At 48.3% G+C, this 12,883-nt stretch overlaps 1 protein-coding gene across 1 annotated transcript; it reads left to right on the forward strand.

Moving 5' to 3' along the window:
* Positions 1-244: 244 nt before the first annotated feature.
* On the forward strand, positions 245-11,987 carry GATA5 (GATA binding protein 5). Its single transcript, XM_036395686.1, has 6 exons — positions 245-764; positions 2,873-3,039; positions 8,390-8,515; positions 9,427-9,514; positions 9,982-10,106; positions 11,841-11,987. Exons 1-6 carry the CDS (start codon positions 245-247, stop codon positions 11,985-11,987), a joined length of 1,173 nt encoding a protein of 390 aa, XP_036251579.1.
* The last annotated feature ends 896 nt before the right edge of the window (positions 11,988-12,883 follow it).

The following is a 12,883-nucleotide window of genomic DNA, read 5'->3' on the forward strand; positions in this document are numbered from 1 at the left end:
CGTTCCAAGGAGATTATTCCTCGCCGGGCCTCAGAGGAAAGTTTAAAGGAAAACAAAACAAAGGGGGGGAAAAATTACAAATTTCAGCCCCTGTTTGAGGCGGGGAAGAGGCGTTTTCAGCGGGGGAAAGGCCGTCGGGTCCCGGTGTGTGCGGGGTCTCAGCGCGCTGCTCTCGGTTCTCCCTCCAGGTTCCTCTGAGTGAGCCCCGCGGGCCCTGAGCAGCCGCCGCGGCCGAGGACGGAACATGTATCAGGGTCTGGCCCTCACCCCCAACCATGGCCAGTCGGCTTATTCCCACGACTCCAGCAACTTCCTCCACTCGTCGGCCGGCTCGCCCGTCTACGTGCCCACCACGCGGGTGCCCTCCGTGCTGCAGACGCTGCCCTACCTGCAAGGCTGCGAGCCGCACCAGAGCCACCTGGGCAACGCCCCGGGCTGGGGGCAGAGCGGCGGCGAGGCCGCGGCTTTCAACGCGGGCAGCCCCCACCCGCCCTCGGGCTTCTCGTACTCGCACAGCCCGCCGGGCAGCAGCCCCTCGGGCCGCGACGGCGCCTACCAGGGGCCCCTGCTGCTGGGCGGCGGGGGCCGGGAGCAGTACGGCAACGCCTTGGTGCGCTCCGTTAACGGGTCCTACTCCAGCCCCTACCCCGCCTACGTGACCCCCGAGATACCGCCTTCCTGGACGGCCGGACACTTCGAGAGCAGCGTGCTGCACAGCCTGCAGACCAGGCAGGCGGCCTTGCCCGGCCGCAGGTCTACTTTCGGTAGGTCGCGGCCGCCCTTCAGCGACGTCTCGGGGAGCTGGGTGGGAGCCATCCCCATCCCAATCCCATACCCCATCCCAACCCCATACCCCATCCCAACCCCATACCCCATCCCAATCCCATACCCCATCCCAATCCCATACCCCATCCCATATCTCACACCCCATCCCAATTCTCCATGCCATCCCTTCTCTGTGTCAGTGGCCCGGCCCCGGGATGAGCTGTCCCGCTGGCATCCCCGACGGGAGAGGATGATTTTATCCAGGGATGGGGAGATGGTCCGGGAATGGGATATGTGCGGCTGACCCCGGACAGAGGTGGGATAAGGGAGGGGGCAAAGACCGCGTTTCAAAGCAGAGCAATTCCCCCGGAGTACAGAGAAGTAGAGGCCGTTCAAGCCCTTCCCTCCCCACCCCACCAGCACCCCCGCGGTATCTCCTTCCCACAATATCGACATTGTGCCTGTGCTTCAATACTTACCCTTGTGTTTAAATTAGCGGGGCAGATTTATAGCTCCCTCCCTTTTAAGTAATTTATTGTGGTAAATTAGTTTATATTTGAACAGACTCTCGGTCTCCTCATTTGCCTTGGCCCAAACAGGTCCGCAGCTGCATTGCTCTGTGGCCTTTGGGGAGACACCGAAAGGCGCTCAGGCGTTGAACAATAAACTTCAATTCCTTTGCACCCACGCCGAGAGTCCCCTTACACCAAGCTCCGAGCAAATAAAGTTTCGGGCTTGATTTAACAGGACTCTTGGTGCGCGGGGTTTATAACCCCGGGGGCACTCCACCAGCCTCCTCCGGCTGTGGTTTGCAAAGTCCTTTAAAAGCCACTTCAAGATCTCAGCCGCGTTATCATCTTTACTGCGGTGAACCGAATTATCTTATCTTCACCCCAAGAACAAAGTTAGAGCAGGGAGCAGCCCCCTCTCCGCCGAGCTCCCTCCCCGGCTCGGCTTTTCCTGCCTCGCCGGAGGTGCTGGGCAGCGCTTGCTTTCCAGGGTTTCCCTTTGTGAAAATCCTTTGCGTTGTGCGGGAAAAGATCGTCCTGCTGAGGGAGGTGATGCCTCAGAAATCTTTTCTGCACTTTGAATTCGGTGCTTTAGGATCCAGGATAGCGGCTGCCGTCCTCTCTGCCGTTTATTTTTACTCTTGGGTAGTGTAAACTCACTCAAGTAGCCTAAAGTTTTCTTTTTTTCTTTTTTTTTTTTCCATCCATTTTCCTTTTTTTTTAATTCAGTGAATTACTGCAATATTTTTTAACTTTTCTCTTTACGTGTTATTTCTATTTTCCATTTCCCTCCTTTTAAAGTTTTGCTCCTTTTCCTTTTTCTTTCCGTTGCATCGTTATTAATCTGACCGAAAATTTTAAAATATATATATATTTTTTTTTTTCTCCTAAAGAAAAGAACAAGAAGAATAAGTTATTTTTTAAAAGAAGGGGAAAAAGCGGTCGGAACAAAAAGACCGACTCTCCATTGAGAGGTGTCCCGATTTCGCTCCGGGCTTCCCGTTTGCGGCTGAGCTGTGCTCGGGGCAGGAATGGACTGCGGACGGTGCTCTGCCGCTCCTTCCCTGGACTTTTTTTTCCGAAAAAGTGATGAAGAGCCGGTGATGCTCTCCTGGGGAGCCCGGGATGCCCGCGGGTGCCAGCCCGGCATCTCTCGGAGGCAGCTCAGAGCCTTCCCCGGCCGGGCCGTCCCCCCCCCGGCCAGAGGTTGGGTGTGTTTCCTGATGGAAACCAGGAAAATCGCCCCATTTTTCCCCGTCTCCCATTTATTTTTGCACCCCGGGATAACACCGCACTGTCCCGCTGACGACCCTCCCCATCCCAGGGAGATCCCAGCCCTGTTCAGCCCCTTTGGCGTCTTTCAGGGAAGGGATGGGGGAATAGGCGGTCTTTGAATCAAATATTAAAAGTTTAAGATGTGGAGGAAATAAAGGGGTTTGGGTCACGCTTTTAGGGTGGCGGTAAAGCCCCTCCAGAGGACAGGGATTTCCTCTGCTATTGGGGCACAGAGGATCGGAGACCTTTTCCCGCTGGGTCCCGGGGGATGCCCCGTGCTCTGGGCATGGCTCTGCCCCTCTCACCGCCGCTGTTCGTTCCAGAGTACCTGGAGGAGTTCCCCGGGGACGGCCGCGAATGCGTCAACTGCGGAGCCATGTCCACCCCGCTCTGGAGGAAGGACGGCACCGGGCACTACCTGTGCAACGCCTGCGGGCTCTACCACAAAATGAACGGCATCAACCGGCCGCTCAAGCCGCAGAAGAGGCTGGTAAGAGAGGGAGACCCCGCCGGGATCCCCTGCTCCACCCGGGGCTGGCCGGAGGGCAGGGGCTGGATTGCTGTCGCCGTGGCTGTTGGGGTCTCTGTACTGGTGTTAGGCTCTGTTTCACCCCCTGTCCTGGCATAGATTAAATGCCAGGACACCCGTGTTGCAGCACAGAACCGGCTGGGGTTGGAGGAATGGGGTGAAGCCAGAGGGATTTCTGCCCTGGCACAAATGGTGGGCAGTGGAGACAGGGCTGAAGGGACTGGAGGGGAGCACCAGAGCCGAGCAGGAACAATCACTCTGTGGTCGGGACTCTGCAGGCTTCCCCTAGCTCTAGTTCTGCAGTGGATGTTTTGCTTTGTACTCTATTGTTGTTGTTGTTGTTGTCGTCGTTATTATTATTATTATTATTATTATTATTATTATTATTATTATTATTATTATTATTATTATTATTATTATTATTATTATTATTATTATGAGCTGGCCCAGTGGGTTTGTGGCTGCTCACAATGGGAGCAGGATGGGGCCTTGCTCCCTGCTGCCTTCACCCTCCTGCCTAAGGGGAAAATTTGGGGTTTGGCAGTTCCCAGTTTCCCTGCTGGTTAAAGCATTCATTCCCTCTGTCACTGTAATATTGGGCTTCCTCCAATTGGGATCCCATGGCGAGAGAGGAAGGGCACATCCTTTTTTATTTTTTTGCGGAGACGCTTCGGGATGTTTAAATTTGGTGGTAACAGTTTTGGTTTTAGAGCTTGTCATCAGACGCCGTCATTACAAACAGGATGTTTGCTGGAACTGTTCTGGGGAACAGCTGGGAGCTCCTTGGGCTTTCACTAGGGGTGTATTCCTGCAGTTATTTTTTGGTATTGCAAAAGAAATTATTAGCAATAACCCAAAAGTGGCAAGTTCCTGTGTATGAAAATCAGTCAGGAATAAAGAAAAAGTTGAGATTGAGCAAGATGTTTCATTCTGATTCTGACCCTCGGAAATGTAGCTCTAGATTTGCAAAACGAAATGAGTAGTAGCTCCATGGAAAATACCTCTGTTTTGTTCATCACATTAAAATCAAGGCATTTTTGTGTAACATTCAGCATTATCCAACAGGATTTGCCTGTCCCTCCAAAATCTTTCTGTCTCCTTAAATGTGGTGACATTAAATCTGAGCCCCCGGTCGCCGCTGTGCCGCAATCTCAGAGTTACGCTGCTGATTTCTTCTGGGCAAACATGACCCGTGCATACAGAGAGGTGCAAACCAGTTCAAATCCAACTCTGCATTTCAAACTGGCTTCCAAATGTGTCACTGGATGAATTTCTAGGGGATTTTTGAGCAGCTTTTCCGTGAGGGAATTGGAGACATCTCGCTGCTATTCTGTATTTTATTTCAGCACATGGGAAGAGACACAGCCGTGCATTGCCTGCCTGAGCCTCATCTCTAGCACCCATCAGGCATTTTTTAACCAACATTTCAAGAAAGTTTTCAGATGGAAAGCGCTTGTTTGCAGAATTAAGACCATTTCTCAGGGATGAGCAAATATAGTTGGGAATTACCAAAACACTTCCAAACTTTTTTATTATTTTGGCAATAAATGCAAAATTATAAAGCTTAAATGAAAGAGCTGATTTTTGTCCGGGGAAGCATTTTGCTAGGGTTGAAATACTTGAGGGGATTTTGGTTTATGGATTAGAGAAGGGGCTGCAATTTTGACTTTCCATTCTGACATTTTGAAACCTTGGGTTTTCCCAAGAATGTGAAATGTCTTGTTGCAACAAGTTCTGCCCTTTTGGAATAAGAGAGATCTACTGGTGATGGGCAAGAGGGTGCCAGCTCTCGGAGCAGAGCAGTGAATGCAGTGACTGTAGGAACAGTGAAATCCATTTTCTCAGTGCAGTGAAATACAGACACAGGAGAAAAAAAAGGTTGCTTTCATCCTTTACGTTACGACCTTTGTTCTGTACGTAGACACTGCTCTGGGAGTTATTCTGACTTCTGCTTTCATGAAGCAAAGTCCCCCAGAAGAGGACACAACACAGCCCAGATAACACTGGGGGAATGATGTCCTGCAGCTCAGCCTGCTCCTGCATGGGAGGGGGAGAGCAGCAGTTGTGTAGTTTCCAATTCATTTTTTGTTTCCTTTTTTTTTTTTTTTTTGAGATAAGGGCAACATCCTCTACACAGCAGGGACAGCCACTCTGCTGCAGCCTGTGTCTGGATTTAAAAGGCTGAGGCTCTCAGCAGAAAGGGTTTGTGTTAGAGGAGGACGGAGGCAGCACTTTATTTTAGGCAGCATCTTTTCTAGCCAAGGTTTTTTAGTGTGTTTCACAAGATGATATCTTAGACCAAGTCTGAAAATCCAGATCACCTTTGAAACCAGGAGCAGCTGGTGAAGCTGAAGGCAGCTGCAATTCCCCTGTTAGGAGGGGTTCTGCTCTGCACAGTGGAGCATGGGGAGATGCTCAGCAGCATCTGTCCTGTGCTCAGCAGCCTCACACCACCCAGAGCTGCAGGGCTAACCTGGAGCTTAATTCTTCCAGCTTGGCTCAGAGAATACTTTTTCCACCTCAGCCCAGGAGGAATTTTTTCAGCCTGTCCTTTTTTACAGTTTGGAATGCACAGTGGGCTTGGTGACACCTCGGGGAAGGTGGGGATGGGACCTGTCACAGCCCTGGGGCAGTCTAACAGGATCCTAGGGCCATCTCATGGTGTGTGCCTTGGTTTTCTTCTGCCCCTCAGTTCTTACTGCTCCCTCATCCTCCAAGGTGCAGGCTTGCCCAGAGCTGTGAATCTCAGAGGATGCTGCTGCCTTTGCCTCTGAGCCTCTGAGTTCCTCACTTTGAGGAGCTGAGCCCAGATATCTCAGCACACTTTGTTCTAACTTTCCTGCAAACCACAGATCCCCTCAAATCTGTTGGAAATGGGGTCATAGAAGCATTGATTAACTCAGAGGGTTCAGTGCCTTTTTTCCCCCTGTGAAACCCAGTGGTTTCTTTTCCACATTTGAAAAGGAGGTGAAGCAAAGTTCCTGGCAGCTTGGTCTCACTCAAAAGGACCTTCCCTGCTGGCTTTGAATTTTTTGGGCTCTCCAAGCAGCTCTCACACACAGTTAATTCAATAGGCACCAACTCACCATTCCTTGAGCTTATCAGCAGCACTTGGCTGTCAAGCCAGGTCTGTGAAGAGTTTTTGTTTGAGTGTATGGTGCATTTGTATAAATAAACACTGAGCACAATGTTGAAATCAACAACTTCCTAACAAGGTCAGAATGGTACAAAGGCAGTGGGGTGGAGGCAGGCTGAAATGCATTTTCTTTCAAGAGAATTGCTGGGAAACCAGCAATAATGTATTGTACCCTGTCCTTCAGTGAGCAATGGTAGCCTTGACTGTCTCTAGCTAAGCTGGCAGGTTGTGGTGAGGGGCAGGTTCTCATGGGATTTCTGAGGTTTAAATTGCAATATTGGTGATGTAGGATGGTTTCTCCTCTCCCTGGCTGTGTGAGGAGGAGCCAGCCTGCAGGATGCATAGAAGGCATTGTCACTGTCCCTGCAGGAAGGCCACAAGCAGGTTGTGAGCAGTGCTGGCAGGGTGGGCAGAGCTCTGGTGAGGCTGGCATTGCCCTTGGGCCGCCAGAGCCACAGGTCCCATTGTCACCTCCTCTGCAAGCCGCTGACAAAGCATCCTGTGAAGCAGGGAGAGTGTGTCACTCCCGCACAGGGACCTGTGCTGGCCCACAAAATTTGAGACTTTCCAAAGGGCTTTGCCCCGGTCTTCCCCCATCTGCAGGCGAGGACAGATTACAGCAGGCAGTTATCCCAGGGCTGAGTGGCTCCAAATTCCCCTCCGTGCCCACAGCAGGAGTTGGACTTCAGAATCCTTGCATCCTTCAGGTGCTCAGCACCTCCCCTGCTCCCATGGGAGCCGAGGTCCCTGCTGCTTGCAGGGAAGAGCAGCACAGCCCTGGCAGCTGAAAGGCTCTACAGGGCACTGTGTAGCTGCCCCAGGATCTTGCTGTGACACCATGTCAGGGACAAAGATTGTTGTCTCATCCACTGTGCCAGGCTTGTCAGCTCACGCTTTGGTACATTATTACTTTTGCCTGGTTATTTCTTGCAAGCTGAATAATTCCCAAAGTGGTGCCATTATTTGCAAATAGTTGCTGGGACCTCTTTGCTGAGCAACGAGTGAATCAAACCTAGGGCATGTCACTTGTGCCTCTTGGAATTCAAAGCTGATCTCTATTTGACTGCTAACCTTGTAAAAACATTTCATTTTTTAATCCTCCTCTTCCCACCTCATTCGTTATATTGCTCAGTCAGAATATCAAGCAATAATGGAAAAATAAACAAACAGGGAGTTCTTTATTGCCCCCATCACCTTTTGTCTGCCTTTGAGCAGATTCAAAACTATTTTTCGGGTGGCTGAAGAGCGTATTTAGACACCAGAATGTGGAGAGCCTGAGATATTACTTATGACAGAGGTATCTTACACTTAGTGAGGTTTTTTATTAAAATAGTTTCAATGCCTGGTGCTAAAAGACTCTCCAATGAAATGTCTATTGAGCTGACTAGTCTATATAAAGAGAGATGTGAATTTTCCATTGGCTTTGGAGGGAAGTTGTCAGAAATTAGTTTTCTGCTTCTGCCAGACTATTTTCCTTCTCCATTTGGAATTATTAATGTTTAAGAGCCAGAAATCACTGCACTCACAAAATATGTCATTAATTAACATCTGCAGGGTGTTTCTGCAGCCTGTAAGAGAGCAGATTATCTGTGAGACTTGAAGAATAACCTCCCTGGTCTCATCATGGACCAGTTCAGTTTGGTTCTGCTCAGTTCAGCCAACTGATTCCAGTTGTCATAACCCAGAGATTAACTGGGATGTTTTTAACCTTAGTGGTAGCTCTGAGTGCAGGAAAACAGAAGAGTTCACTTAAAGCATGAGTTTTCTTCATGCATTTAAAGCCCAGCTGGCATTTTCCATCTCTTTCTCCATCTGAGTGGATGTTCTGGAGGCAAGTTCTCCGTGCTCTGAGCCCTGATCACTTCCAGCAGATTTGTTGGAAGTTTGTGAAATGAGTTGCAAGGATATTTTCTAGGTTTATCAATCACAAAAAAAAAAACCCAAAAAAAACCAACTTCCAAACAAAAATAAATTTTAAAAACCCAAACCAAACAAACACTTGCAAATTAGAGTGATCTCATTTGAATGTAATTTCTTTGATCTGAATTCGGCTCTTGCGCGTTTCGTATTTTCTGGGAATATGGTGTGCTCGGAGATTTCATTTTGATACGAAGGGAAACTTCCCAGTTCATCACTCCTTGTGTGCACTCTCATGTTGGTTTGCTTGTTTTGAAGTCTTCCTCGAGACGTGCTGGCCTTTGTTGCACTAACTGCCACACCACCAACACCACGCTGTGGAGGAGGAACGCCGAGGGCGAGCCCGTCTGCAACGCCTGCGGCTTGTACATGAAGCTCCACGGGGTGAGGAGCACATCCATCCCGGGAGGGACCCTCTGGGGTCTGGGATCACTGCCCAGCAGGGCTAGGATCAGCTCTGGAAGGAGCAGCCTCTAGACTGGACCCAGCAGAGCTGTGCCACAGCCCCATCTCCTTGGACAGTTTAAGCGCGGTCCATGGGCGTTCTCCAGGGTGAGGCATGCTGGAATGCTCTCAGCTTGCCCAGAGATGTGGATGCTCCATCCCTGGAAGTGTCCAAGGCCAGGCTGGATGGGCCTTGGAGCAGCCTGGGGTAGTGGAAGGTATCCCTGCCTGTGGCAGAGGAGCTGGAACTACATGATCTTTAAGATCCCTTCCAACCCAAACCATCCTAGGATTCCATGAATTGAAAGCTTACCAGGCTCCTGTAGCTGGAGGCTGAAGCTCCCAAACCCTGGCTGAGATAAGGAGCTTATTTCTTTTCCATGTCCTAATTAAGAATGTGTGAAGGAGGCTGAGGAGCCCACATGGAGGCTGGCTGATAACATTTACCCACAGAGGATGGGAGCTGTTGGTGACATGTCCACCAGTCCAAGAGGAGACTCCATCCCTCCATAAAGCCTGAAGCCTCTTTACCCCATGCCCATTCCCTCTGAGCCCTGTAGGCTCTCAGTCTGTCAGTGTAATTTAATAGGGCTCCATTGCAGAGGTCACTAATAAATCAGGAAAAGAAAAATAGGAAATAAAGGCAAAAACAAAATTTGTGGGAAAGCCTTAGCTGTTAGCCTTATATATCTTCCAGCCAAGGCCTGATGCAGAGAAAAATAGCTCTTAGTGAAGGACAAGGACTTTAGGTGCTTTGCATGAGCTACAGCACAGAAATAGGAGAGCAACATGTGTGGGAAGGAGCTGAATAAAATACAATATTAATGATTCTAAACTTTATGAATGTCAAGGTACCACGACCTCTGGCCATGAAAAAGGAAAGTATCCAGACGAGGAAAAGGAAGCCAAAAAACATTACCAAAGGCAAAGCCTCAACAGGTACAGTGCTGTTATGATCCATCCTGGAGTCTTGGAGCTCAATTCACTTCACAATTATGATAATTAGAAAATAATGAGAAATTTTCCTTGGTGATTGCTTTAGATGTTGGGCCTGTATTTCTGCACAGACCTTGTGTGATAGGAAGATGCTCAGTGGGAAATCTCAGTGCTGTCACATTCTTGTGAGGTTCCTCTGGGCTGTGGGCACCTGGCTCCAGTGAGCAGTGCTCATGTGTGAGCAGATTCGGGTAAATTGAGTAAAGGGAACAAAACACTGCCAGATTGTGAAAGGGTTGCTCATCTTCCATCAGCATCAGCCTAATACGAAGTGTTTTCTGACACAAATGTGTTAGAAAGAAAACAGTAGAGTTGTGCTGTGAGTTGTCACGGTTGCTGTTAAAATATTTTTTTTTAAAAGCAGATTTGCACCTCCATTGCTTCACTGCCCTCTTCCAATTGTCTTCCAGGATCCACGACTTCGGCCACGAACTCCCCTTCTTCCATCACCACCTCAGACAGCACGGTCACTTTAAAGTCAGAGCCCAGCACAACCCCACAGTACCCTGGACAAACCATTGTGTCGGTGTCCCAGGTAAGGGACAGGCCCAGAGCCATCTCCTGCTGGGTGGGACATCCACACACCTCCACGGCCACTCTCCTGGGGGCCTGGATGAGGTGAAGCAATTCATTCATTGCACAGTGGCCACCAGCCTGCAGAGGAAAGCAGGGAGCATGAGCTCCCAAGATGCTGGGGATGAGAAAGGTCTCCAGCCTGTTGGCTTCCCATGGGATCTTTTGTCCTGCAGTGGAGAACTGAGGTGCCCAAGCTCTGCTGTGGCTTCTGCGCAGAGCTGAGGTTAATTCCCACCTCCTGCCATGAAAGCACAACACTGCTGAGTTGATGAGATCAGCCCAGGGTGGAATCCCCTGTAGCTCCCAAGAAAAGGCTCCCTGGGTATGTGTTACCTGCACCTTTCAGCCCTCAAGTGCTCAGTGGCCACAGAGCTGTGACCTGTCAGAGGCCCCACTTCTGTCCCAAGCTTTTCTTACAGGCTGGTTGCTATTTCACCTTGATATAGGAAGGAAAAGGCTCTAAATCCACCAACACATCAAAACTTTGTGCCCAGCACTATCTTTATGATGAGTCTAATCTCTCCCTGAGCTGGACATGTGTATATGGAGAGGAAGCTCAGCCCCAGCACCCAAGGACCTGGTGCAGCACTGGTTACACCACGTAGGGTGGGGTTTTTGTTTGAAACCAGGAAATATGGTTTGTGCTGTGCTCTGAAAAAATATGTACACACCTAAAAATAGACATATTTAATCAATGAATAACTGCAGATGGGCCCTGGGATGCCTCCTCTTTGCTTGGTCATTTTACTTGCAGGGACCATCCCACCCAGCTCTGGACTGCTCTGAAGGGAATTCTAGCATCAGGGATAACCCACCTGTTGCCACATTTCTCTTCACAGAGAAAAGCAAGGCACAATCCTTCCCAGGAATATTTCTGGGTTTCACATTCTCTGAACCTCAGAGAAAGGAAAAACGATTCTTATCATTTGCTGTGCCCGTGTTTGTGCCAAAGTAGAATGCAATATGGAGATTATTTACCCACAGTGATGGTGTTTTGTTTCCTTGGCCTGTCAGGGCCAAGCGTGTGTGTGTGTTGGGACTGGTGGGTTACAGTCACAAGATTCTGTGCAGTTGTGTGCAGTTGAGTGCTTGGCAGATTCAGTTTAGATGTAATATGACATAGTATAATATAATATAGAAGAATATAATAGAATATAGAATAACATGATACAATATGATACTATGTAATATAATAGAATAATAGAATAGAATACAGAATAATATAATGCAATATAACATATTATATTATGTTATATTATTCTATTATAATAATATAACATAATTATATAATAATATAATATTATATTATTATATTATATTACATAATATAATGTAATATAACATAACATCATAGAATAGAATATAGAATAATAGAATATAATATAGAATAATAGAATATTATATTGAATAATAGAATATAATAGAATAATAGAATATAATATTGAATAATAGAGTATAATATAGAATAATAGAATATAATATTGAATAATAGAGTATAATATAGAATAATAGAATATAATATTTAACCTTCTGATAAAATAGAGGCAGATACATCATTCTCTCCCCTCATTGAGGCTGCCTATGTATACCACACCCACCCTGTTCCCACCCCATCCCAGCCCTCCCTGGGCCCCATGACCACAGCCCAGGGGCTGATGCTGTCCCTCCTAACCCCTCTCTTCCCCTGGGGCAGGCACAGAGCCAGTCGGACGAGGCGCTGCCCGGCGAGTTCAAGTTCGAGCCCGAGGACTACAGCTTCTCTGGGGGCAGCATGGCCCCGCAGCCTGGGCTGAGCGTGCCCCTCCGGCAGGACTCCTGGTGTGCCCTGGCGCTGGCCTAGGAGCCACCTGCACCCACAGAGAGCCTCGGGACCAACCTTTGTGGCTGTGAGATGGGCAGGAGAACGAGCTGCCCCAGCGCCCCGCACTGAGGAGCACCCAGCACAGCCACAGGACAGGTTTCTCTTGGAGGATGCCCTTGGGAAATGCCAGCCGGATGGGGCTGGGATGGCCCCACTGCGGCACCAGGTCCCCAAAAACTCATCCTTCCCCAAGGCCGGAGCCTCCGTTTCCCAGGGGAAAGCCTTCCTCCTCTGAGATGAAACCAGCAAATAAATGCATCCCAGAATCTGTTTATTCGCAGTGATTTCTCCCTCCTATGACTCCACTGTGTGCAATTTATTCCACTTTCCAATAAAAGACTGTAATAACATGGCACCAAATAACTTAATTTTATTAAAATGTAAGCTACGTGGCCTGCCTTATGTTTTATTGGCCACAACAGGAAGAAAAGAGAGAGAAAAAAACAAAGAATGGTTGTTTTAAACATTTACTGTTTTATATTAAAAACAATCATCTCTATAGAGTGTTAGCTTCTGAAGCATTTCGCATATCAACACTGAGCTGATGAGTCATACATGAAATAAACACGCTGCTCTTCCCTTTCCAGCTCCAAACAAAGAGGTTTTTATTATTATTTTAGGCAAAGGACATGACAAAAATGGTCAAAACCTCCCAATAATAAAAGAATACTAAAATGCTGGGTTTTTCTTTTGTATTTCCTGATTGGTTTTGATGTTGCCAAGTGCGAGCATTAGAAAATCAGAAGTTAGTCGTCCAAAACTTAAAGAAAAGGCTTGAGGGACTGAAAAATAAGGGGTTTGTTGGAGGTGTAATTGTTTGAATCCAGTTTTGGGGATGTTTTGAGTGGAAGATTTCCAGCTTTCAGCCATGCAGA

The sequence above is a fragment of the Molothrus ater genome, chromosome 17 (genome assembly GCF_012460135.2).
Source record: "Molothrus ater isolate BHLD 08-10-18 breed brown headed cowbird chromosome 17, BPBGC_Mater_1.1, whole genome shotgun sequence".
Classification (NCBI taxonomy): Eukaryota; Metazoa; Chordata; class Aves; order Passeriformes; family Icteridae; genus Molothrus; species Molothrus ater.